General features: G+C 39.1%; 1 protein-coding gene and 1 long non-coding RNA gene across 2 annotated transcripts; one reads left to right on the top strand and one right to left on the bottom strand.

The window, feature by feature from the left end:
- Positions 1–1436: 1436 nt before the first annotated feature.
- On the bottom strand, positions 1437–16281 carry LOC125804041 (uncharacterized). The gene is made up of 2 exons (XR_007440540.1): positions 15974–16281; positions 1437–1921 (listed from the first exon to the last, which is right to left on the bottom strand). It is a non-coding gene; the product is annotated as an uncharacterized LOC125804041 (long non-coding RNA).
- Positions 6892–25179, top strand: nat8l (N-acetyltransferase 8-like). The gene is made up of 3 exons (XM_007233795.4): positions 6892–8624; positions 9897–10061; positions 18788–25179. Exons 1-3 carry the CDS (start codon positions 8330–8332, stop codon positions 19153–19155), a joined length of 828 nt encoding a protein of 275 aa, XP_007233857.1. The 5' UTR covers positions 6892–8329; the 3' UTR covers positions 19156–25179.
- Positions 25180–27530: the final 2351 nt, after the last annotated feature.

The raw sequence follows: 27530 nt of genomic DNA, 5'->3' as shown, positions 1-27530 counted from the left end.
AAAAAAAGAGAAAAAGTTTAGTTATAATCCATCTAAATATTAGAAGACTACTATAGAAAGACAGAATGGATCATCTTAAAATCCTGGCTGCACAGTTTGATCCTGATATAACAGTTTTAACAGAGACCTGGCTTAGACATTGTACCAATAATGAAGTTGTATTTTTAAATAATTTTATATATTTTAAATAATTTTAAATATATATAAATTATTTTTATATATTTTAAATAATTATATATATATATATATATATATATATATATATATATATATATATATATATATATATATATATATATATATATATATATATATACATATATATATATATATAATTTTATTTTTTATATATTTTAAATCATTTTATATATATTCTGATTTTTTTTTTTGTCTGACCGTACACTCTTTAAAGAACCTCATTTATGACTGAACCCTGTTCAGCCATTTGTCCTCAGCTGAAACATTCAAATTAACTCCTGGAACAGCCAACAATAGCCATCAACTTGCAGCAAGAATGCAGCAAGAATTTGCATGAAAAATGACTTTTTTCCTCAGGAAAAACTTCATTTTGTGGTAATTACCTGTAATTGTGGTATTTTATTGATGGAACTGCTTTTAAAATGGTCTAAACTGATTCCACTCATAGACTTCGACACACTGACCCACTTCCACAAACACACTCAATCTGTGTGTGTTTGTAGGGAGGCCTCATGCTGAGCCTGTTTCAGTGTACCTATAGCACACATATGCATGCTGCACACACACACACACACGCACAGAGGCATCCATTCATGAGAGGCCCACTTCCTTTCAACAAGTTAATTTGCATCAGTCCATCTCAATCACCCCAGAGGCCTCAAATTACACGTATTTGGAAAGTTTGGGAAAACGTCTCACTTTAACTTAAACACTGTGACATCTAAAATATCACAGGGTTTACCATGTTATCAGAAAGCTGCACACTGATAGGAAACACGAGTTATAAATATATCTACAAATAATCTAAAACAAATACAGGGAACTCCTTCAAAAAAAAAAAAAACAAAGTTCCACAAAAGATTCTTTGAGTGATGCCACAGATCTAAATTTAAGCCACGTTGGTTTTCCTTAGGCCCAGCTTTTTCTAGGGACCCCTGTGGTCCCTGACATTTTAACTAGGTCTAACTAGGTTGTCTGCAGGCCAGTATAAGATTTACTAATGATACATGATATAAGACATGAGATATGCCACAACATTAGTCTGCTGATCACTCTTGGGGGAAAACTGAGACCAAAACTGCAACCCAAATTGTAATCTGCCTCAAGGTTGTAGAAAAACGAGGCCATGAATCTGGTTACAAAGTACCCTGATTATACCAGCAAAACAATGTCACTTTTAAAGGTAAGAAAGTAGGAAACGGTCTTAAAAAAATTAATAAATCTCATATGGCAATATGTAAGAGTATCAAATATGTTAGTATTAAATATATTAGTATTTTATTCATTGATTAATATGTGTGAATAACCTTTGCAGCATTTTCTCAAACTTGGCCTAAATTGTCTGTCAACAATAGTTTTAACAGATTAAAAAATATATTTAACTTATTTCTGGACTTGTTCTTGGTCTTTTAAGCCATTTTTATCAAGCCAAGTTCAACCTCTTAAAAAGGATTCAAGCTGCCATTTTAACTGTTTTAACACTGTTTCTAACATGTCTCCTGCCTCACCTCTTTCAGCCTGCTATCTCCCATTACCTCAGGTCAGTTCTGAAGTTGTGTGGAAGTGAATAGAGGAACCCCTGCGTCAGTTCCTGCACCAGTTCAAAAAGGAACTTCTTCCTGGAGGCTTGTGGTGGTGACGTGAACGGATGTCAAGCAGTTGAAGTTCAGTTTAGGGGGCTTTACTCACTCTGTGTGGCCCCTGAGGTCAACATTTCCTTTTCCTGGTGAAAACAGGGGTCAGAAGTGTTGGATTAGGAGTTAGGGGATAAAAGGAAAATACAAAAGCAATAAAGGATATTTATGAGAAAAGTATTTATGTTTTCATGTTTAACTTTATGAGTTTTAGTAACACTTCATGTTTACATTTATTTATTGATGTTCCTATCAAACTGTGGTGCTGTACATAGGTGTATTATGTGGATATATTCCTGGAAACTAACATTTTTAGCATGAGAAGGTGTTAAGGCCCACTGTTATTGTAACTTCACATAGGGTTGAGAAACTAGAGACAGTAAGCCAAATATTTCTTGTTAAACTCACTGTTTCACTCCTATAATAGCACTGAATTCATTAGTAACAGCAGGTTACTGTAAATATTTTTTGGTAATTAATATGTTTGACAGCTACTGACAGCTACTTCACCACATCTTATCATCCACTGCCTGGTCACATGACTTTTTAGGCTAGCAGCAGCTGGTTTTGGGTACTGGTGTGAAAGTTTATGTGTTTTTTCATAAGATTTCAATTATGTCCCATTTTTCAAGTGTGAGAACCCAACTGAGATGGTGATTTAAGGGTGATTTGGGATGAGCTGAAGCTTCACAGAGTAAAGGAAAAGCAGCAACTATTGTTCAGCTCCTCCAGGAACTCATTCAAGACGCTGAGAAATCTATTCCAGGTGACTCTACCTTATGAAGACACTGAGATTAAAATAACAAGAGTGTGCAGATCTGTCCTCAAAGCTAAATGTGACTATTTATAATAATCTAAAATATAAAATAATATAATTATCTGGTTTGTTTAACACTTTTTGTTTACAAAATTATACCACATATGTTTCTGTATAGCTTTAATGTCTTCAATTAAATCAAATTTACAATGTAAAAAAATCACAAAAATAAAGAAAACACATTGAATGAGAAGAGGTGTGTCCAAACTTTTGATTGGTACTGTACTTTCCACAACATCGGTGGTGTTCCTGCATGCTAGAACGTCACTTAACGCCAAGCTGCTTGACCAACTAGCCCACCGGCATAGAGTGTGTTTTCATCTAAACAAGCTGCTTTTCAACCACATTAACAATCAAAACAGCCTAAACCATTGAAAACCTACCAGCAAAAAAGCTTGTCTTGAGCTGAATTTTTCTTGACTCATAATCTCAGCAAAAAATGTTAGTGTACACTTGATAAAAACTACAAGCACATCCTATATCCCTTATACATCTTCATACAAATATTAAATGTACTTTTTTCTCAGTTTCTTAACTTACTGCTTTACGCTTAGGTACTAATCACGTTTTAATTTGGAGTATTTTTCATATTATTTTACAATCACTTTATTACCATTGCACATCAGTGCAACAGAACTTGACCTCTGCATTAACCCATTTGTAGAAGTGAAATAAATATGTGAGCAATTACAGCACACACACGTCCACACACACACCAGTATACACAAACACACACCAGTGCCTCGGGGGCAGCAGTTAGAGGTTAAGGTTGCTTGCTCAATTCCAGGAATGTTGAGGGAGGAGAAGAAGCTCTTCCTTCATCCCCCTCCCACCCCTGACTTCCTGCCGGTCCAGGGGATCAAACCAACAACCTTGTAGTACCACGCCCAGGTTCAACTATTCCATTCAGTATAATAATAACATATTATTTATATGATCGGTCTAAAGTGATAAATTTGTGTGTGTAGTAATACATTCTATACCATCTAGTAATAACAACACAGAATTTACTTTTTGATTTTAATTGTCATGTTTCATTTTTGTAGTAGCAAATGGGTTATATAATTAATTTGTTGGTTCAAAATTTCAGTTTATATTTTTAAAAGCAGCAGTCCTTTAGATTTCTTTTCTTTTATATTGAAAGTAGTAATGTTCTTGAGTGAGAAGAGGGCAACATCTAATAATAAATGGCAGCAATGTGCTTCTGCCATCATCCCTTTTAAAGCCACATAAATTAATTTAAAAACATAGTGTCGGGTAGGCCCCAGGACCTTTTTTTGGATAAGACAGCAACCACGGTGCTGCTAATCCTTGCTAAAATTACCAGATATAATCACCCCTAAAAGTGACCACACCACAATATATGTTTAGAATCAATTACACATTCAAACCAAATATTTACGGACTGTCACTTTAAAGTGAGTCATTCATGCTGTGATTTTGTGATTTTATTGTTATAATCTATTGCAATACAGGGTTTACAGGGTACAATAGAGGGTACATTTGAGGAACTATATGACCACAAAATGCAAAAAGACAAATTATAGGTTAAATACCTTAAGCTCATTTTCACTGCTTTAAAGTTGTGGAAAACAATGTAAGAATGTTTCACATGTAATTCTTATTTGTTAATTCAAAATGAAATCTAAATTGTCTGTAGCTTTGTAAATTTGACTTGACTGGATAAGCTGAATTACACAGTGAAAAATCACATATTGTCCGTTTCATTTGCGAATTGTCTGCGGACTCGTACTCAGGACCAATAGAAAGCTTGTGTAATATTTAAAAAGGTTTTATCTTGATCTTGTATGTAAATGACTTGTAAACACATTAGGCCATAAAATATATAGGCTACTTTTTTAAAATTGTGAAACAGATACACAATGTCAGATTTACAGCATACATTACTAGTGTTTTAGAACCACCTCAGTACTTCAGATCTAGTAAATAACTTTAAATGGTACAAAATCCAGTGAACTTAAATGGTACAAAGGTTAGCATTACCATAAAAAAACAGGAGTGGCATACTGTTATCCAAAAGCAGTGTGTAATATGCATGAAAACTGTGATTGAAAACCTGGGTTATTCCATCAAATATTGATTTCTAAAGTTAATATGAACTTGTTTCCTTTGCAGTACTTGAGGTCTGAAAGCTCTTTTTTCTTATTTCAGCCATTTCTCATTTTCTGCAAATAAATGCAAATTAATGACAAGATTTCTATTTGGAATTTGGGAGAAATGTTTTCCGAAGTTTATAGAATAAAACAACAATGTTAATTTTACTCAAACATAAACCTATAAACAGCAAAAACAGAAACGGATTCAGAAACTAAAGTGGTCTCTATTTTTTTCCAGGTGTATTTGCGCTCAGACAAGTTGCAGACAAGAAAAGCTAAGAGTTTAGATGTTTATATGGCCATGAATAGGTTAAGCTTAGCACTGTGATGCTAAAGCTGTGATGAATAGCCCTGAATGCTCGGTACTTCACACATGAGCTGTGCGCATGCGCGCCTCCCACTCCGGTCTGCAGGTGCTGATGCTGGAGAAAAGAGCGCGAGCGCTGAATAAAAATATAATCATTGATTACATAGGAATTTATCGCTTTGGCGCGGGGTTTTCTCTGATGTGTGTGCGTTTGCTGTGCGGCGAAGGCTCGAGCTAAGTGTCTGCGGGTGCGCGCGTGCATTTTGGGTGTCTTGGGAAGGGGGAGGGGAGGAGAAGGAGGAGGTGAAGATCCAGTTTAAACTAGTTCAGTACAAAGCGATCGGAATGCGACCTTATTCAAATGGAGGAGGATCAGGGGTGTTTAGCATGCAGGGGTTCAGCCTGGGGTGGACCTGGTGGGGTTCAGTGTCAATGGCGTCGTTTAGTAGATGTATAGAAATATATAATGCTAATATGATGGAATATGTAGAGGCTGAAGTTCTGAGACTGTATTCTCAGTTCCACCTTAAATATCACAGCTGCCACGTTCTGGCGCCTCAGGCTTACAGTGCGCGATGCCCTATTTAAGGTGGAATTGCGAGTTCCCACAAAGCATCTTCAATTTTAATAGAAATTGATGTTAAAACGGATTAGTCTGCTTAACCCATTAGCCTGTTGACTGGCTGCGTCCTAAACGCGTACTATCGCGCTTTGTAGTGTGCTAAAACACCACATAATATAGTTAACTATTATATTTGTTGCTATACTGAAGCCTATGTGTAGAATATAGTAGTGCGTGGTTTTGGACGCAGCCATTGTGACCGAGTTGGGCGATTTTCGGCTGTATTTTGTCTAGAATTTAGTTGATAGAGAATCGTGAGCTCCCTGTGGTGCATCACACACATATATACACACAGTTTGAAGCAGACATAAGAGAAGACGGGAAGCCCAAGTGTAGAAGAGGGAGGGTAAGGGAACAAAAAAACTCATCAGGAGGACTGCAGTGCAGCAAAACCCTCACACACACAGAGCAGACACACACACACATACACACAGAGCAGACACACCCCTCCCCAACACACTCACACACCCACAGAAAGCAGACACTGCTCAACCCCGGCGAGATGCACCAAACATCTCAGACCAGCCCCATTTCATCATCAAAACCTCCCTCTCACACACCTCCCTCACACACAGGAGCTCACATGGACCCCCAGTGTAGTGTGTGAGAGCGTGCCCTGTTCACAGCCTGATAAATACCCTCACACACCCTCTTTTTCTATTTTAATAAACACACACACCCTTAGTTTTTTTTTTTACTGAAGCCCCAATTTTGCCCTTACCAAAGCAAATATACACGTGGAATTAAGCTTAATTTCTTTCTCTTTTTTATATCCGTGTTCCATCCATACTCCTGTCTTTATATTTAAATTTCATTTTCTACACCTTTCTCTCCATTTCTGTACTTCTACCAATCATCACATCTCTCTGATTTCTCTCCTGCACCCTTTTTATTTTACTTTAGCTTCTGTCTTACCCTCTCTACCTCCCCATGACTTTCTATCTATTCCATTACTCTTTATTATTTCTCTCTTTCTCTGACTGTCTATCCCTATCGCTCTCTATCATTTCTTTCTTTCTCTGCCTGTCTATCCCCATCTCCCTCTGCTCTTCTCTATCCCATCTTTCTTTTTCTATGTGTCTATTCCAATCACTCTCTACCTTCTCTATCTTTCTCTATTTGTCTCATCTGTCTATCCCCATGAGTCTCTCTCCCCATTTTACTCTTTATCTCCATTTCTTTTTTTTACCTATTTACTTTGTTAATCCCTATCTCTTTCTACATGTTTCACTTTTTCTACCTGTTGATGCTCATCTCTCTCTATTTTTTCTCTGTCTGTCTTTCTCTATATTTCTCCCTATCTTTCTTTCTCCATCACAACTTCTCTTTCTTTATCTGTTTATTTCAACCCCTTTCTTTAACCTCTACTTATTGCATACTTTCTCTACTCCCATATGGTTCTCTGTCTGTCTCAACCTCTCTTTCCTTATCTGTTCATCCCCTTCTCTCTCTCTGTCAATCCCAACCTCTCTTTCCTTACCTGTCTATCCCCATCTCCCTCGATCATACTTTTTTTTTTTACTTCCATCTCTCTCTGTGTATCCCATTCTTTCTTCCTCTCTATCTCAACCATTTTCTTTATCTGTATTAAAATAAAATGTATGTTTACAGCACTTTTTACAAATGGTCTCGTCATAAAGCAGCTATACAGAAATGTTAGCAGTGATAGCAATAAGGAGAATCAGACAAAACTCTGAACACACAACACCGAACCCCCAGTGAGCGACAGAGACATGGAAAAAGTCCCTCAGAGCTGGAGGATGAAGAAACTTTGGGATCAACCAAGGCTTTCATACCTTATACTATCACCTGTACTATCACACTTGCTATCAAGGCTAAGTACTATCAAGGCTTTTAAATGCATGTTAAAAAGTCACTATATATCCACACGTCTAATATTTTGAGGTGAATAGATTCACCAGCAGTTGAAGCAGTTAAAAAAAGTCCTTGTTACATTTTGTTTAAATTTTGATGTTATTATTAGCGGAGAGTGAGCAACTAGTCCGAGGCCAATGGCATAAACTGGGCGGTGGGCAGCTGATCTATAGTGGTAGGTGAAGGGGAAGCCTGACTTCCAATGACTTCCATCAGTCTGGCCAGACAGGTGACACCTTACTTTATTATACGTTCACTACTCCCATCTCTCTCCCTCTGTCTATCCTTAACTTCTCTTTCTTTAGCCGTTTTTTCTCCCTCTATACTTTCTCTACTCCCATCTCTCTATCTATCCTCATACCTCTCCCTCCATGCACTCTCTCTCTCTCACTATATGTACCTGTCTGTCCACCCCCATTCCTTTCTCTCTTTCCCTCCTTCCTCGTTTGATCTCGCTTCTCCTATAGCTTTCATGCGGCGCTGCCTGTTGCCCAATCATCACCGGGCAGCAAGTCCCGCCCACAGCAGCGCGTGCGCGGCCAAGTATAAATACAGCAGGAGCTTCACCGGCATCTCTCGGTCGTGACAAAGCTCAGGGTTGCAGCACCCCATCTCTTATTTTTTCCCTTTCCATCATAACCAACACAACAGAAGAACGCCCATCCCTCCATCCGTCACTCATTCAGTTTTTTCTCCTTTTCCCCCCATCGTCGTGTTTGTTTTCCCCCTCTTTTTCTCCCCCAAATTCAGCCGGTTTGCATGCATTGTTCGTCTCCAAAAATGGTTTGCGAGACTAAAATTGTTGCGGACGAGCACGAATCCATACCGGGGCCCGAGCGCGAGCCTCTCGCCGTCTCCGCCGCGCGCATGTGGCCGCCCAGCCCCGGTAAGGGCGCGAGGCGCGATCAGGTTTTCATCCGCGACTTCCAGCGCGAGGACTACGCGGAGGTGCGGCGCATTTTCAACGAGGGCATAATGGAACGGATACCCAACTCGGCATTCAGGGGGCTGAAGCAGCAGTCGCACACTCAGTTTTTATACGCAGTACTCACAGGTAAGAGAGCACGGGCAGTGTGAGTGTGTGTGTGTTTATGTATGTGTATGTGTTGCATCATTGCCACGTTTTTGTTCTTTTTCCATATATGCATGCTTAGTGAAGACATGCCGCATGCATGCAAGCAAGCAACTATTCTACAGCTAATATGCGAGCGAATCTGATATAACGTTAGTTATAACCGGCGCGAGATCGGACCACTGGTTTAGCAGCCTTTGTCTGGACGCCTGCACGTCTTTAGAACAAGCAGCCTGCGTAAAACCCGCCGCCTCCGGGCAGAGGAATGGCTGCGGGGCGCAGGTCTGCACAAATGCATCCATCCTCCCGAGCAGCTGCTGGTTCAGGAGCATGCTGTTTTGTGCGCGTGCGTACTGTGTGCATGGCACTGGAGAACGTCGGCAGAATGAATGAATGAATGCATGCATGCAAGACTGAGTGAGTGAGCGAATTTATAGGTGAGTGTGTAAATAAATGGATTAATTGATGTTTCTGAAGCTCAAACAGTTGTTGAACAGTGTGAAACTGAAAACTGGTTGATTAAAATCTCCCCAAGCGTTCATTTAGACATATTTAGCTTATTGCGCTATTATTGGAGGATAATTAAGAACATGATAATAGACTAAAACTGTTTGCATTAAATTTGAAAAAGTGTACACATTGGCCCTCTAACTCTTGTTAAAAACATAAAATAAAATTTCAATGCACATAACTGGTCAACTTTCCCTGTTGTGTGTGTGAAAGTGTGTGGAAATGTGTGGGTATGTGTGTGTGTGTGTGTACGTGTGTATATGTGTGTTTGAAGGGGTAGTGGGCAGAGAAAGCCTGAGTGCGCCTGCTCAACAGCGCCAGTGTTGGTGCAGCGGACAGAAGCGGTATTACAGCACATGTGGCGCAGCTTTTCTGCGTGTTCCCAAGACTGCCACACTGTGGCCGTACCTCCAATTAACCAACACAAACCAAGTGCCATCCTCAAACGTCACTGTTTACACTACTACGACTATTACTATAAGTACTGTAGTATTAGGCTATAAATGCTCCACATTCCATCTCTTTTTTTCACATGAACAGAAAGAAAAGGAGCCTATGTCATGATGTTTCTAACAGGACAGTGTAAACTTCATGCATCACCCATGAAACACCTATACTTCTACTGTTAAACTGTTATAAATGCCTGTTCTGTCTCTTTTTTGTGGGTCTCTCCTCTACCAAAAATCAAACTTTTGGTTCTCTTTTCTGACAGGTGACGTTTATTTTTCTTCCATTTCTCCATAGTAATGTGCTTTGTTATGACCAAGTCCGTCACGCTGACATGCTGCACGCCGTTCATTCTAATGGGAGCGCGCTATTACTATAGCAGGAAAGTCATCTTCAACTACCTGGACTGTGCACTCCACACAGATATGGCTGATATTGAGGCGTACTACATGAAACCAACAGGTAAGCGGGGCACTGGTTGAACTGTTTGCGAATGTGTACAGGTTGCAGATGAGGACTTAAGTGTTAGTCACCCAATGATGTAGCTTTAACCAATTCATAGCAACAGCAAAATAAGATTTTAGCTTTCTATAACACTGAAAAATGTCACCTTTGTCTTTAAACATGTTTTAAGCATTAAGTATACACGAGGTTTTCATCTGTAGGTACAGTATAACAAAAGTTTTATACAGTTGTATACAGTATACAGATATATAGCTTAAAAACTTACTAATTACAATATTACACAGTCTATATTTTCACATGAAAAAATTATGTTACAATTCTTCTTATAGATCTTATTCTCTTATTGTTCTTATGTTGATATCATCAGTCACCCAGGAGATGGGTGAACTTCTACTCTCTTAACTCATTAAACCCTCTACATATGTCCATACTTCAGTTCTTCACTCTCACAAATGCAATACTCTCATAATTACCATCAATTACATAAACCCTATATAAAATGGAACACTGTAGAGAAGAAGCATAGTGTAGTAAACTCATCTATCATAGAACATTATTCAACAATTCCCAGTAGTTTCTGTATTATGATTAAGAACTGTATTATAAACATAGGGTTAAAAAGGTTTCCACTATAATAGCCTGCTCTGTCTGAAAAAAAAAAAACCCTAAAATGACCAGTCCAGCTCTCACAGTCTTTACCAAAAACATGTTTCAAACATGATCAAGCATTACATATCCAAACTCTAGTATTAAATAAGCCCTACACATCACCACATGTGCTCCAACACACCTGATTTTGCTGGAGCGTAACTCTGCTAGAGTGTAACCCTAACCCCAAAAGTTCTACACTGTTTTAAAGTGCCAACAGTCCTAAACGCTTCCCCTTAGCGGTCCAGCGTGGGTTAATTGGCTGTAGTGCTGCTTTGATGCAGTGGACTCATAAAATATGCAGCAAGTCTGTGCTCAGCTTGGGCTTGGCTCACTGCTCAGGGTCACGTGGGTCTATTGATCGCAGGAGGGGAAAAATCGCTGATACACACTTTGCTGCCGCATAGCACCAAGAATGACGAGACTCAATTCTGCTGCTTGTGTGCAAAAAAAGATAGGATTGAACACATTCTGGGAATAGTTTTACTGTGACATGCTGCATTTGTCACGGGACGTAATTTAACACTGGTCCATATTTCTATACACTGCACTGATGGTGCATAGTTTTAAGTCTCATTAAGGTAATAAGAAAAACATGTTTATCTATCTATCTTTTTTTTACACAAAATAAACACAAATAACTGATTTTTCCAGCTGATTTAATATCATTTTAAAGCATCCCAAGCATAAACAACAATGTTCAGCAAATGTAAAGCATCTCAGATGCAGCTAGAATGCTGGCCGACTGGCAAAGAAAGTCGTTATTGGCTTAGGCAGGTGTTTGCAATCCTATCAATTACTATTACTTCAGCCGGAGGATATGTGACCTCTGCCTTGAGTAATCCATTGCAATTAAGGCATTCATTCGTCATGTCTGGATAGAATGCAGCAAAATCACCAAACCTTGAATCATTGTTAATGATTACCAATAAGTAAACAGCAAAAACACCAAACTTACAAACCGCTATAACAAGGTCAAGGATGGCTAATGCAAACAGACCAATAGCTTATTTCCAGTCACAAAAAGGTACAGAGATATAGAGATATTCACATTGAGACATTAGGATGTGTAGCCAGCCTGTGGGACTCCACACATACATACATCTGTGTCCACTAGCTCCTGGTCCCTGCACAGTCTAGCTAATCAATACTAATCTAATCTCCTCTACGTCGTGCATGTGTGTGTGCGTGTGCGTGTGTATGTGTGTGCGTTGTGTATGAACAAAGAAAATCACCTCATAAAGGCCAGGTGCCCCAGTGTGTACAACAAAAGCATATTTGATGGGAGGTACGAGGGGGCGGGGGGCTGCTACAAGCGCTAATCCCTGTTACAGACAAGAAGCAACTTTTCTTCCTGCTTATCAGAACAAATCCAGAACAAATCTCCCAGTGAGAGCCTGAATGGTTTAATAATAAGTTCCCTACTGAGTGAATTCAAATTCACACGTCCAGTGTGTCTCACCCTTAATGCATCAGGACTCCCTGTAGTGATTAACAGTAGTGAAGTCCATTGAGGCCATTGTTTAAGCAACCAATCAGTCTCCATATATACACACACACATTTACATACAGTATTTGTATTTGTTACATAGTCCAACAATAAACCCTGTGACTCTTCCAATCACCTTTTACACCATTTCAGAGATAAAAGCGTATCCATATGATGGGAACTGTGGAAGTCCTGTAAAAGAACACAGTATATCTCCCAGTGCTAAATCAACACTGTTAGTTTTAAATGAACAGTATTTAACTCTAAGAATGTTGATTTAACACCGGCAAATTTGCTGCGAGGTGCAAAAGTGAGGCTCAGGCTGTTGTCCTCAAAACATCACCTGGTTGTTCTAGAAGCACAGCTTGGCACAGGCTTCTTATTTTAGCAGAGATAAAACGAGAGATAGAGAAAGAGAGAGAATCTGAGAGTTGGGTCAGGAGATGGGGGAAGGTGTAAAGCAGAGCCTTGGTGTGTACATGTGTGTGTGTGCGCGTGTACGAGCACATGTGGTGGTTTTGCATGTCGGTAGCACACAGACAAAGGGGTCTCCCTGGGGAAGCTCTCTCCTGACTGTCTCCATCTCTCTATGTTAATGTGGAAGCCCCCTCGCTCCCCCCCTCTGAGCTGTGCTGCAGGAGGACTGTGTTATCCGTCAGGCTCAGAGAGATGCTGCTTTAATTCTGTAGCTTTGCGTTTCTTTCCAACTCGCTTTGATATTATCCTCAAAGAGGCGTCCCGTTTTTGATGCTATTCAGATAATAGGAGCTATAGAAGCACGGTTACCAATAAACACTGACAGTCTACTATAATACAGAGCGCACTGCCAGAATCTAATAAAGCAATAAGTCAAGGCTGTTTGTTGGTGATTTCCCCCCCATATTTAAAGGGCATTTAGTATAATATAATAAGAATGGTTAAATGGTTAAACTGATTAACTAGCATAAAGATTATAATGCAGCTCTGTGATGTAGAAAATTATAATAATTACAAGTTACATTTTCCTAACAGTAGGCAATAGTTGCCAAGCATCACAGTGATCCAGGATTATTTCTTAATATAATAAACTTAAGCCAAGTGGCACAGCAATGTAGAAAAGATTACAGCTACCATAAGAACACATATACATCCAGTATTGATTTATTGCACAGTGGTTTGCTAAACCAATCACAATTTAGAATCACACTATCTTTTTCTAAATGAAAATGTTAGTGAAACACATCTAAACAGCTGCAAGCAATAGTTTAATGAACACTTTTTATCTGTTTAGTTAATATTACATAGATAAAGTATTAAACATACAAACAATATATAAAATGTGACATATTCAAAGGATATTAATATTCACATTTATTGTGGCAAATAAAAGAGAGATTGTGATCTAAAATGTGCTTTTGTTGACTTCACAAATGCCAATTCGAAAAGGGTCTCCAAACCTTTGCATTTGCTAAGATCCTGCAAACAGCAACAGTAGAATCCAGTTAAACCAGCACCTAAATAGCAAAACGACCATTAGAGCCCAAAGGGTTAAGTGTGTTTCCAGTGGAAGTCCAGTGAAACATTAGAACACAGACACACACCATCTAACACTCCAGTTTGCATTCTTACCTTATGATCCATGCAGTGGATCCATGCATGGGCTGGAAGGCCCTAAGCAAAGTAATTAACCCCCCCTGTCTCCCCTCCCCCTCAATCCCACTCATATGGTGTGTTTTAAACGCTGCCCTTGGGTATGTGTTACTGGAACAGAAGGCATGGCGTCTTTATGATGTTCGGGTCACGACCTCCAGCTTGGGTAGACTCTTAATTAGGAGGAAACGAGCAGCAGGTCCAGGGCTACTGATGTGCGTACACACCTGGGAGAAAGTAGTGCTGGAAAGCACACTCTTACACCCACACACACACACTTTCACATCGAACACCAATAAAGAACTGGTGCTGATTTTACTGGGCAGACTGCTGCATTAATATATATATATATATATATATATGTAATGAGCTAATTGCTTAAATATAACAGCAATAATGTAATACTTACACAGTGAAAAAGACTATGACCATATAAGATCTTACACATTCAAGTAGAAGTACACGTATTTGAATAGTGTCCAAAAGTGTCAGACAAGGCTCAGTCAATCAGATTTTAGGAGTAGAATGAGCTGTTTTATTGAGACTTATTTACTACAGCAGAACATAGATGTCCTATACAGTCATCAGTGTCAGAAAGATGCAAAGGAGACAGTTTTTGTGCTCATATAAACACACACACACATGTACAACATTAAAACTAATGAGTGTGCACCAAGAGCTGTGCTTCTGCAGTGATTAATACCCTCACAGTAAAAGCCTTGCAGTTAATGGAGCTATCAAACACACACACACACACACACACACACACACAGCACTATACTGTAAAATGAGCCAAACTGTAAGAGTGTGGGTGATCAGATGGAGAAGCAGTGTGTGTGTGTGTGTGTGTGTGTGTGTTTCTGATTTATGGATGGCGGTTTTGGGTGTATTTGATTTCCTCAACAGTTTGCGATTAATGTAATTTGATAATTCGCTTGAAGCTTTTTATCTGTACTAATACATACTTTACATACATCTGTAGAAATTATGTTTTATGATTACTTGGAGTATATGAGTTGCATGGATTTGTTTTTTTTAGTGGGCTTAGGTTTGGTTTAATTAGGTATTTGAATAAGGCATGGGTAGTTTTATCTAGTACTATCTATAAATGCAAGTATAATATATTACAATATAATATATAAGTTGTAAGTTTTCATGTATACATACATTTAGTGTATATAAAACAAGACAGTATCCAGTCATCCAATCAAAAAAAAACTGATACAAAATTATTATATAACCTATTATTATTATTATAATTAAGGTTATGTGCTAAGGTTTAAGCACATTATCGCCTACAGGTTTACTGTTAGCTATTAAAGCAACTATAGCTAAAGCTTAATTAACTAAAGCTATGTATTATTATTTACCCAGCAAATGATGGTTAAAGGCCTGATGTGTGTATATGTGCATGTCCATATATGCATGTTTCAGAGAGTGGTGATTGACAGACAGTAGAGAGAGAGAAAAAAAAAGTGCTGACTTGGTCTTTGCAGGGCAGATCCATACTGCCCGCTAGGCTCACGCTATTCCCTAGGGCCACCCACAAGGGGAGGGGTTTGAAAAGGCGGGGCAAGAAAACACTGCAGAGACACACATTATGTTGCAATATGTGGACTAGGTCTGTTCATTTTCCAAAAAAACGAACACCCAGTAAATATAACATAAATAGCTAATAATAAGCGCATTGTGAAGCTGGCCCTGGTGGCCAATAATATGATATAAAAAAAACATTGAGAGTTCTGTTAGTTTTGTGTAATGAGATGGAAAACAAGTTGCCACCATCCATTCTCACTCAAGATCACATGCATTGCTTCATCCTCAAGTGCTAAAAAGACAAGAGGCTGGAAAGATTCTAATCAGGGAGCATCTAGATTTGACATGTTAGAGGCTCGGGTTTCCTTTATGCAGCACGTTGTTTTGAATTATGGGTAATGGTTTTAGAATGAACAGCGACAGACAGGAGAGTGAGTAATATGAGAGAATATTAAGCCCCACTCTAGCTGCTATTAGCTGTTTTTCAGCATGCAAAAAAACAGTGCTGAAATATTATGCCAGCCCAAAACAATATATATGGAGTGTTTTACATATTTTGACCATTTTCACCAGCCTTTTTTTATTGTAAATGATCTAATCCACTTACCCTAATTTCGCCCATGGGATAAAGAGTCTTTACGACTATGTGGTATCAGGTTCACATGCAGAATGTGTGGTAAAGCCTCTACATCTTAGTTGGCTGATATTGATGATCCAATGGATTGTGGGAAAGTCTAGTGAGTCAAGCTCTGCTGCATTTACTCTCTTCCCGTATATTACTCTCTGCGTTTAGATGTGGCGTGGTCTTTGCTGGTCACTGCACTGTAAACACACACATGGCATTCCAAATTAACGCTCCACACATGCTTGTGAACACTCACACACTCTCTTGCGCGCGCACACACACACAGACCATTTTTCCTGGCTCTGGTTCTTTTAAAACAGATGGCTGGGAGTGCTTCAAACCCAACACACACACAGACACACCTCCCTCCTTTATCATAGAGGTGACAGGCATGCTCAGTGCAGCCTCTCGTGTTTAATCTCCTGCCTCTCTGGACTGGCTCTCAGATCAGTGGCTGGACCCTCTGAACTCTGTAGGTGAATTGAGGCAATTGAGTGTAAAAAGATTGTGGATGGCTTAATTTGATGGCCTTGAATTTTTCAGGTCTGTGAAAACAACACTGATCTAATAGTATACTTCTATTATAAAATATAGGCAGTATAGCTAATACACTTTATATTTAATTATTTGTGAAAACCAGGGCTTGGCAGTAGTGTAAAAATATTGCATCACAATATAATATTTAAAGACTGTACTACAATACTGCTTAATACTTACTACAATGATTTATCTTGACACAGTTTTAATCAAAATGTACTTTCATTTCAATTTCATTTCAGTTAAATAGAACTTATAAAAATAATGTGCAGTTAGGTCTGTGTTATTTAAGCAATGTAGATATTCTTAATATCCCAACTTATCCCAAATATCCCAAACTTATCCCAAAAGTACGGAATAAAGCACCATCATTCCAGAAAACACAGTTCCACTCTTCCAAAGCTCATCGCTGGGGACCTTATACCACTCTAGCTCAGGCCTGGCATTCATATCTATCATCTTCAGAGATTCATACTCTGTTGTCAATACATTTCTATAGGGACTAGACAAGCTTTAGTTTCACATGGGTTCTCTTTTATGGGTGGGTCCTCTGAAAAAAAAATTACAGGTTGAATAACATACTGTTTTTCGCTGAACTCTTCGTGGTCCTCCAGTAATTTTAGTCCCGTCCGGACTCACATCTACAAGTTTCGTCAACTTTAATAACAGCGTTTAATAAAATAGCTATTTCTCCACTGCCACGCACCATACTTACACTTAAGGTGCACGTTTTCACAAAAATCCATGTAAACACAATAGCGAGTGGAAATGGAGGAGCTACTGAACATGATTTCACGTGACCAGGAAAGCAAAAAACACCTCACTAGTCCTCTTGCTTTTTTCAATTGCAGTCCGAATGCAAGAGGTTCATTACTGAGTAGTGAAGTATGAAATGTTTTTCACAGACGTTCCCCTGAGAAACTATTTCTGTCCGGACATGGCTTATGTCAGATTTCCATGAAAAACATGAAACAGGTTCAGATTGTTCACACTGACTTTACCACCATTATGTCCAAAACTTATGGAACATCCTGTGACACAAATATATTGATTCTCTATCTAGTGTAACAGCATGAAGCTCAGTGTGCAGCGTGCTGACTCTGCAGTTTCACATTTCAAAAGATATATAGTTCAGTTTGTCACTCCTTCTGAACGCTAGTCACATCAGGTACACTGTGTCTTCGATTGGGTTGCAGCCGTGTTCAATAATCACCATAAAAAGACTACCAATCAAACATACAGCAATTAACGATCCACATCATCCAAACCTTCTTTACAGCCTCCAGTGTTTCAAACAACTCCTCAGCACATGCTATTTTTAACCAACCTCTGCGACTTTCTCCATTACCATATCATTAATAATGCATCAATAATACATATTTCTAATGAAACAACTACCCACTGGACTAATGAACTGCATTGAGATCAGTGGTCAGATGAAAATAGCCAGGGTTCAGACTGCATAAAAGCAGCAGCCTGAGGGTTTCAAGGTTAGAAAGTTGTCCAGTACTACCGGCAATATGTTCTTAGAAAGGGAGAGATGAGTGGCTGGAAAGTGGAATAGGCTGGTGGAGGACAGCACCCAGGAGATCAGTTCTGTTCTTTTTAGGGAAAAACTGTGCAGACACTGTGGTGTCTGCTTCGTTTTTTAGGGGTGCCCCTAAGTTTAAGTGTGTAAGAATTGATGGTGTGAATTGTGAATTTATTTTAAGATTGTTTTGTTCTGGAAATCCTAGACTTCTCAAAGACTCCAGAAGCCAAAACTAATCTCAATATCAGTATAACAACAAAAACAACACCAGATGTTTGATGCTGATAAAGTCTTGTTTCAATCATTAAAAATAAAGTTTAAATATGGCATTGTTTAATATTTCTGAAAGGGACGACAATATTTACACAAATAGGAAAAATTGATTATACATGCTGTTTATTTCTAGAAGCATAAAGTTTACTGCATACATCTCTTTAATTAACAAATAATATTTTGTAATTTTATTTTTTACGTGATTTTCTAATCCAGTATGGCCTAATGTACAGTAGCATTAGGAGTACTGCCCAAGGGCTCTTAATGGTGGAGTGTATTTGTTGCTGCCTGGCCAAAGAATCAAACCCTAGTTTACCATAAAGAAGGTGATATTATACCCATTATATTAAAACAGATTTGTCCAGTGTTGGTTTATCAGCACTTTGAAATGATGTTAAGTTTTAAGGTTGAGGTATTTAGAGCAGTGTTTAAGTCTCTGCCTCATATGTCTGCAGGTTCTCGCTTCTGGGTGGCGGTTCTGGAAGGCCAGGTGGTGGGCATTGTGGCGGCGCAGGGACGAGAAGAAGACAACACGGTGGAGCTGCGGCGCATGTCCGTGGACTCCCGCTTCCGCGGGAAAGGCATTGCGAAGGCGCTGGGAAGACGAGTGCTGGAGTTTGCCATGCTAAACAACTACTCCGCCGTGGTTCTGGGAACGACAGCAGTCAAGATGGCCGCCCACAAGCTGTACGAATCGCTGGGTTTCCAGAAAGTGGATGAGAGCGAGGACTACACCCTGCCCGGAATGAGCCGCTCGTTCTTCGAGAGGCTCTTCTTCCAGATCCGTTACAGCCGCTACCGACTACAGCTCCACGAAGAGTGAGAGAATGTGAGAGTGAGCGGAAGCATGTACAAAAGAGTGAACGTGAGAGCGCACGTGAGAGAGTATGAACGCCGACAACAAATCCTCAAAAACACCCAAACCCAACCCACTCCTTCTAAGCCAACTTATTTATTATTATTTTTTAAAAGGTCGTAAGTGTTCTTTCTACCACTACTTCTATTTTCTTTTTTCAACTGCTTTGAAGTTTTTGGTCATGCTGTTTTGTTCTAATCTTTTTTTTTTTCACTTTTTTTTATATGTTTGGAATTTACCTAATGTTCTTTCTTTTCCACTTCAGTCATTCTTCTCATGTTTATAAAAAGAAGTATCTATTACCAACTGAACCAGTTAGATATTTATATTGAAACTCCCCTAACCAAATATCCACACACCAAACCAAGGCAATAGGTCGGTCTGTCAGACTCTCTTTTGCATCCGTTGTAAGGGCTGATCTGATAGCTAGCATGAATTTTCTTAAGGATAGAGAAACGAGTGGAGAGGTGTAGAGAAATGCGGTGGATTGATACCACACAGGGTCAGTCCATCATTTTCGGTGTCACACCGCTCTTTTCGATATAGACAAATATGCATCTGGATTTCCATAAATCTGAAAGACTGGTCCAACAGTCAACCAAATAGTACCTGACTGAAGCACAGCGTGTCTTTTTTTATATCTTATGGACAGGATGTAAAATAAACTGTACTATCGCCACTATTTAAAGTTAATTCAGACAATTCTACTGTGAAGAAGCAAGAAGAGATAAAACTAGGTATATTATAAAATATATATAGAAAGCATCTCTTACTTCCATTATTTAATACCAGGCCAGTTCTTTACTTTTTGCATTGGAGGTACAGTTCTGATATCAAACATTTACAAACATTGACCATTTGATCTAAAAGTACAAGAGTACAATCTTATTAAAATAAAAAGGCTACACACCTAAACTTAATTGAAATTAGAATTAAACCAACCTAAAAAAATAAAGGATGTTCATTTGCAGTCAGTGAAATCTGATTTTTTTTACATGTGATTGTTACTGAAATTTAAGTCAATCATTAATTTTGATCATTTTTCCATTGAAAAAATGGCTATATGCTAAGGTTGTTTCTAAAGTTTCTAATGTTGGAATTAAGCATAAAATCTAAAGATACAAATGTTACTTTAAATTATAAATTAAAATTGGAACGAGAGCAAGTACAAAAATTGGCTAGCTTGGGCGGTAAACTTAAAGCAATAGTTTGGCTGAATAATAAATAAAACTTAGCACAAATTCTGGAATTTTGGAAAGTGACTGCGTCAATAAATCTTTATACTTTACCTACATATTTAATATGTAATACGCAGATATATGTGAACTATTTGACTATATATGACAGACATACCTAAAATCTCTCACCATTTCCTATCTCCTGTCTCAGTACCAGCAATGGGAGAGATACAAACCACAACAAGCCTCATTTGTGACATATTCTTGTATAGAGTTAAGAATCTAAATGTGATTTAAAAATAAGTAATGTAGTGCAAAAAATAACAAGAAAAAAACAACAAAAAAACAATGAACCTTGCCAAGTTTCCCTGACTTCGTTCCCCATTCCCATCCATTAATCTGACTGCAACCCTGGGCCAGACCTCCCCACCTCCCCACAAACACCCAACACCTTAATCCCCCACCCCACCCTCAAGACCCTCAGACTACCCCCTCTACTCCATCTCTGCATGTGCCACCGAGCCTTGTTGCGCTGTTTTTTCTCCATTCGAGCTTGTACTATCCCTAAAACTCCCTCTGTGATGTCATGGTCGCAATGCAGATCCCACGGCAGCCATCAGCGCTTGTCGTGGACAGATGAAGAGGGTGGATCAGTACCTGACCACTTTTACAGTTTTCACGGCTTTAAGAGTTAAGAGTTATTATACACACCTCCACCGGCTCGCTGCTGCTTCGATGACATCACAGCCACCAAAAGTAGAATGCAAAAGCAATGCAAGTGTGTGGCATGCCTCTGTACCTGGTTTGTGCGTACGGTGCCTGCCCTGGAAAAAGTAAACTCTTTTTAAAAAAAAAAAAAGATGTAGAACAAGCTTCTTTTTTTATTTTTAGCAAACATATAACAATGTGTGTCTCTGTTAAAAGAAACTACTGTTTTGCATGAAAAATGACTTTGAATGAAAAATGTTTACGAAAAACATGATCTATCAGAACTGAAGTCTTAGCAGTGGATTTTTTTTTCTTTTTCTTTTTATTTGTTTTAATGTGGGAAAAAAAGGTTTCGCCTTGTTTTCAAGTTGCTGAGGTGAGGAATATCCTGTTTACTGTAAGAGGCCTGAGAATTGTATTCGAGTGAATGCAGCATTACGCTTGTATTAGCCAAGAGGACGGGCGATTCGATCTGTCTGATGAAACAAACTGCTTTAAGAGCCTCTCACTGTAAAAGCCAGGACGACTCACTTTACCTGTGTGAGTTGAAATGAGTAGCAAATAATATCTGATTAAACTAGATTAACTAACTTGCTGACTTCTTTAAATTGGACATCTTGCCAAGCCTCATGAACAAAGAGTGTGACACCAAATGTAACTGTAGAAGCCTGAAGAGACAACTCGCAAACTTTGCCAGAGTTATTGGACTGTATTACATTTTAAATGAATGTTGCTGCCTAAATCTATACTTACCTTAATGAAAGGTGCTACATTTAAAATTAAATAAAAAGTTCTGAAAACAGTATTCTTGATTAAATGGAGCCAAACATGAGAGAATAGAGTCTTTCATGTGTTTTGTAGTAGGTAAAACCACAGCACTTTGGTCATATTTTTCAAAATCTGACATAAAATCCAGCGTGGTTTGAAAAACAAAATAGGTATAGAAACATGCCAAGAATTTGTACGATATTAAAAATGTCATTAAATGAAAAACGAACAAAAACAAATCTATTATGTAGCTTCTTTACCAGAACGTATCGATAACTGGCAAACTCTGCAAATACCATTTGTATAAAAATTTAACAAAAAAAAGGCCTTACCTGAATGATTACAGCATATGCACTGTTCAAGAAGAAGAAGAAGAAGAAGAAGAGTTTAAGTGTAAAATGCAGTCTACCAAGAGCACACTACAGTTACAAACAAACAGTATTTTGATCCAGTGCATGTTTTTATTTACACAGAAAAATCCAAACGGCACAAGTGTGTCAAGTTAACAGTGCATTCTGTTAACAGTATACATTTCTATCGGCAGCCAGAGCTGGCAGAGTTGGCAGACGTGGATTTCTGAATGTAAAAGGCAGGCTTTAAAGTTCACGCTCCTGGATGGGTCCAGGCTGAACACAATGCCAAAAGGCTCTTGAGCCTGTTTGAGTGCTGTTGCTTTTTGTATTGAAACCGCCTTTACCAATAGAGTCTAATGTATGCCAGCACTAATGTTTGACTGCACATGTCAAAATGTTTCGCTTGCAAGGAAAACCAGAAACCTTACCCGGGCATGCACTGGATGGTGATGGATATAATAAAAGCTGCTGCTCAGTCTTGTGGCGTGGGGTTTAACGGGGTTTGCACAAGCAAAGAAAGTTTAACCTGTGCAGAAGACTCGAGTAACAAGCTTCAGTATATTCTGCAGTTTACGGTCGATTAGGATCGTTCATCATTTAGGAAGATGAGGTGCGTAAAACGAGGGCTGCTTCATGCTTGGTTGTTGGAGTTTGAAAAGAAAGCAACACTGTTTAGAAGAAAATCTCACGAATTGAACCAAGGAACGCTTTAACGAGCAGCTAAAGTCCCCCTTGTTTTTTTCCAGAGTACACAACAGCATTCGAGTGTCTTTTGTACATAAATATCCAGTGTGTGTGTCTGAATGACAAAGCTGGAAGTTGCTATTAATGTGAGACATTCAGATGGACCTAAGTAACTAAGTAACCTGCATGAGAAGATGGCTGCTACTGGAATGTTCCACTTTATAGAGGACGGGGAGGGGTGCACGGAGGATTCACAGTGAAAGAAGGCCTCAGTTACTCCTCCCTCATGGAGGAATACTGTTTCAAACCGAGGCGCCAAGGCGTGGATCATCAGCCGCCTCCCCGTTTTAATCCTCTGCTTGAAAGCACTCTCTTGATCGTGGCTGCAAGTGCCAAGAATGCAGAAACACTTGTATCAAATCAATTGTATTTTTATTTTCTATGGATTTTATTTTGAAGTGATATTTACCACTTTTTTGCTAATAGAAAGTATGTACCATATGCAAATATGCACCACATTGTAATAGAATGAGGGGAAATGTTTTTATTTAATTTCTGTTCTTCTTTTTTGTTTTTCAGAAGGTTGAATTTGCCAAAGGTTTTTTTTTTCTGCTGTTTTATTTGGACGCCGTTTGTCTTTCAGTGTTTGCAGTGTTACCAATTCAGTATTTAGAGGAATCATTGAGAGATCAAGCCTGCGTGCCATCTAATCGAGCAATAAAAAAAACAAACACGTACAAAACAAAAGAGACAAACATGAATACGACAAAGTATACAGACGGAGGAATCAAAAGGTTAAAAATGCTGCATTCTTATTCTATCCCTCATGCTGTAATGGTGATGGATGGTGGCTGTCTGTGATGCTCTAACTGTTGGTAACATCACTACTGGCAGGTCGAGGCCTGTAAAGGCGTGACTGTAAAGTGATTTTTTTCTTCTTTCTATTAGCAGATTGTGTTTTTACTAAACTTGAAAATGAGCTGTATTGTTTACGAGGATCTACCACTGCATGTAACGCATTGTGCAGATTGGAGCCCATGGAGAGGTGACCACTGGAGCTTTGAGCTGACTGTAATGAGTGATGTCCACCGCCACCTGAAAGCTGTTCCACATTCAGACCTCTCTGTCTGGTCGGCCTCAAAATCTCAACCGAGTCTCGTATTAATGCACTGAATAATACTGCAGACAGTAGCAACGTAAGCGACACATTAACTGAAATGCTGCAAGGAGTTCACACTAACTAAGCTTTTGTGATTTTTTTCTTTGTTGAGAACAAAAAAAAAAAAAGATGGAAGGAATTCACTTTTTTTAATACCATTTTAATACGTGTAAAGCTGTAAAGTGTATTTTACTGTAAATAGCATCTGGGGGATATTTTATTGATACTGATTGTTTTGTAACAAATTCTATTAAAGATTAACTTATTTTAAGATGTTTACATGAAACATACTTAAAAAAAAAAAGACAACTGCAAACAAAACTGAGACAATACTAACAATTCTATCAATTCCACAGAATAAATAAAAACAACATCAGGGCAAGAACAGCTTTCAGAGTGAGTGACATCATCTCAGCAATGAAAATATAACAGGGGGCTTGTAGGTTTGAGAAATAAATTAATTAGAGATCTCCAATTAAAAGAATGCAATCCAGCATTCTGCAGAAACATCCCACAATGAGTGGAACTTCTGTTAGTTACTGAGCATGTATTGCTAACAAGCCCCCTTTCAAATAATACAGCGATGCTGTTAACAGGAAGCTTTCAGCACTTCTGTTCAGTCACAAGCTGCCTGTAGCTGTAGAAACAAGCCCACATAAATCAGAGCAGGGAAATGATATGCAACCACGCAGCGAGCTGGGTCAACTGGAACGTGGGCACGGGACGAGTGCGGTTCTGTGGGGTCTGTGTGTGTATGGGGGAGTGGGAGGTGGGTGGTGAATAATACGCTAGTAAGCAAGCTACGTAGGGGGTAAACCGGGGGAGGGTAGAACGAATGGCTTTAGGACGCGCCGGGCCAGGCCTCGCTGAAGCTGTGATCACCTGGATCTTATGGGATCTGTAATCATGAAGATGCCTCAGTTCCTTTAGATGTTCTCATTCTTTCTGATGTTTTTGTTTGTCGTTTTTTTTTTAAACTGCTGTAAATTTCTTTCTTTCTTCTTTTCTTTCTCTTGACCTGGTCTCTTTCTTTTGCTTAACAAATGGGAACATTGTAAAGATGTAAAGAAAAGAGTTCCTGCATTATGAAAGAAATGGATGTACATAATGTATTAATTAAACAAACAATTCATAAAGCTTGTACAGGCTTCTCTAGATTTTTCTTTCTGTTATAAATGACCTGCATTCAGCTACATTATATACATAAATGTATATAATCAAATATGATGTCTTATCTTCAAAATGTTAACATTTCAGGAAAGCAGTGGTCAGTACTTACCAAAGCAATCTAAGGAAGAACACCTGACGGAATGGTGGCAGGGTCCCGAGCATCTCAGATCTCAGGTTCACTGATGTGTGTGAGGGAGTGAGGGTAACCTGTGCTCCCTACAGATACGCTACTATAGAATAAAAGTCACTGGAAAAAATTAAATCCATGTTTTGAGAGGTCAGAGCTCTTCTGGAGGCACAAAAAGAACCAAAATAACATTAGGCAAATGGCTTTAATGTTATGGCTTTGTGCATAGTATATTGATATACTAACAGATTAATATTAGTATTGTTTGGAAATAAAGATCCACTTATGTACTTTTTCAATTAGGGCTGGGGCGACGCATCGACATAATCGACGTCATCGATTACAAAAATACATCGATTTGCATAACGTGCGTCGGCGCGTCGTAAACATGGCGGCGCCTGTGGAGAGCATTAGAGGTTAGATCGGGCCCAAAAATTCCAACTGGCTGTTTTCGGGCTGTTTTAATGAGCGAAATATGATCAGAATTATGTTAATTAACACGGTAACATAGAAGCATAGAACTATTATTTAATTAAAATGATTTTTAAGAACAGCTAAACACAGTTCTGCAAGTCAAACGCGGAGGAGTTCACGTGCGAGAGAGAGAGAGAGAGAGAGAGAGATTTGCTTGTTCTACTCACAGGTGAAGGTTCTCTTTGATCTCCTCGTGCTCATATTCTAGTCCCATTCATAATTCTGCAGCTCCCTCAGTGTTTTCTGCCGTATTTTGCGGCTAGCGCGAGCGCTTACAACTGACACCGCGGACCGCGAGGTGCCGCCGCGTTTGTGCCGAATCCGACTCTCTGCTGAATCTGACTCCCGCTTCGCGGACAGAATCGGCACAACACCCCCGCTGTAGAACTGCGGTAGTGAAAACAGCGCTTATAAATAAATTAGTTTAGTTTCACTTTCAGTTTTCGTTATTTTTTTTTTTAAATAAAAATATAATTAAAAAACAGACGCCTACATCTCGGACTATTTTCTGGAGCCCGGGTCGGATTTACGGGCGGGCCTCGGGTCATGTCGGGTTCGGGCAGAGAATCTAAGCTCTAGAGAGCTTGGACTCCGGAGAGCAATCTCCAGCTACAAAAAAACGCCAGCGGGCATCTAAAGTTTGGGAGCATTTCACGCAAAAGGGCAACAATGTGGTCCTCTGCCATACGTGCAAAAGGAGCACTTGAAGCGCAAACATCCAGGAGCACTATGTCAACAGGGTCACACAGTAAGTTACCGTTTACATCAGGGTCTCCGCGGGTGTCCTTAAAAAGACTTAAGGCTGTCTACCAAAGGTTTTAAACCTGCCACAGGCAGAAATTATACATTTTTGGTTTATATTTGTGCATGGCATTTCGCAGAAACAGTAGCATTATTCATACGTTCAGGTGTTTAGCTAAGCTAGCTGCCTTAAGTTATTTTAGCTAGCGCCGTCGGCGCTGCGGTGTCACACCGTTTTCTGTCACCGTCGGAATTTTGTGACCAGTGCTCACGGTTATGAGCGTTCATTGGCAAAACGGAAGCTTTCTATACCTACACCTTACCCTCAGCCCTAAACTGAACCGTTTTGGCCAGTCTGGGTAAACATTAGAAACGAACACGTTTCGAATCGGCCAGTGCACCGGTCTGCTGAGAACTACTTGCCAGTGGTCACAAAATCTAGCGGTCACAGAAAACAGTGCAACACACGGTTGTGGTGTATGGGAGCTTATCCATTTTTAGCGTTATAGATCTAAACAACGTGCTGTACATGTAAGTGATTATAAGTGTGGGGTTTGGTTTAGTAGGCTTGTGTTGTTGTTGTTGTTGTTATTATATATAAATATAGTAATTTATCGTTTGCTTTAAAACGTAAAATAATTATTTAAATATGTTTCTCAATGAATAGATTAGTCGACTAATCGAAAAAAAATAATCGTTAGATTAATCGTTTAAAAAATAATCGTTAGGGACAGCCCTATTTTCAATTAAATGACATTAAGAGACAATTTGATTCCAATTTGGGTGCTGGATATTTTATCCTAAGATGTCCCAGAGCAGCTATAAACAGTTAAAAGGAGGCAGTCATTATGAGCGGTTACAGACTGTGAAAGGCGACGGGTTCACTGGTAATGGGGCCGGTTACTGAGGGACACTTATCAGAGGGCTCATCAGAGTGTGTGTGTGTGTCTGGGTGTGTTGGTAGGGGGCCTACTAAAAGG

This window comes from Astyanax mexicanus, chromosome 8 (assembly GCF_023375975.1).
Source record: "Astyanax mexicanus isolate ESR-SI-001 chromosome 8, AstMex3_surface, whole genome shotgun sequence".
NCBI lineage: Eukaryota > Metazoa > Chordata > Actinopteri > Characiformes > Acestrorhamphidae > Astyanax > Astyanax mexicanus.
This window is presented reverse-complemented; position numbering and strand designations above follow the sequence as displayed.

Bases quoted from the DNA above. Each gene is read 5' to 3' on its own strand.
- nat8l (XM_007233795.4), top strand. From the start codon at position 8,330: ATGCATTGTTCGTCTCCAAAAATGGTTTGCGAGACTAAAATTGTTGCG. The intron at 8,625-9,896 runs GTAAGAGAGCAC...ATTTCTCCATAG, and splicing joins TTTATACGCAGTACTCACAG to TAATGTGCTTTGTTATGACC. The intron at 10,062-18,787 runs GTAAGCGGGGCA...ATATGTCTGCAG, and splicing joins GTACTACATGAAACCAACAG to GTTCTCGCTTCTGGGTGGCG.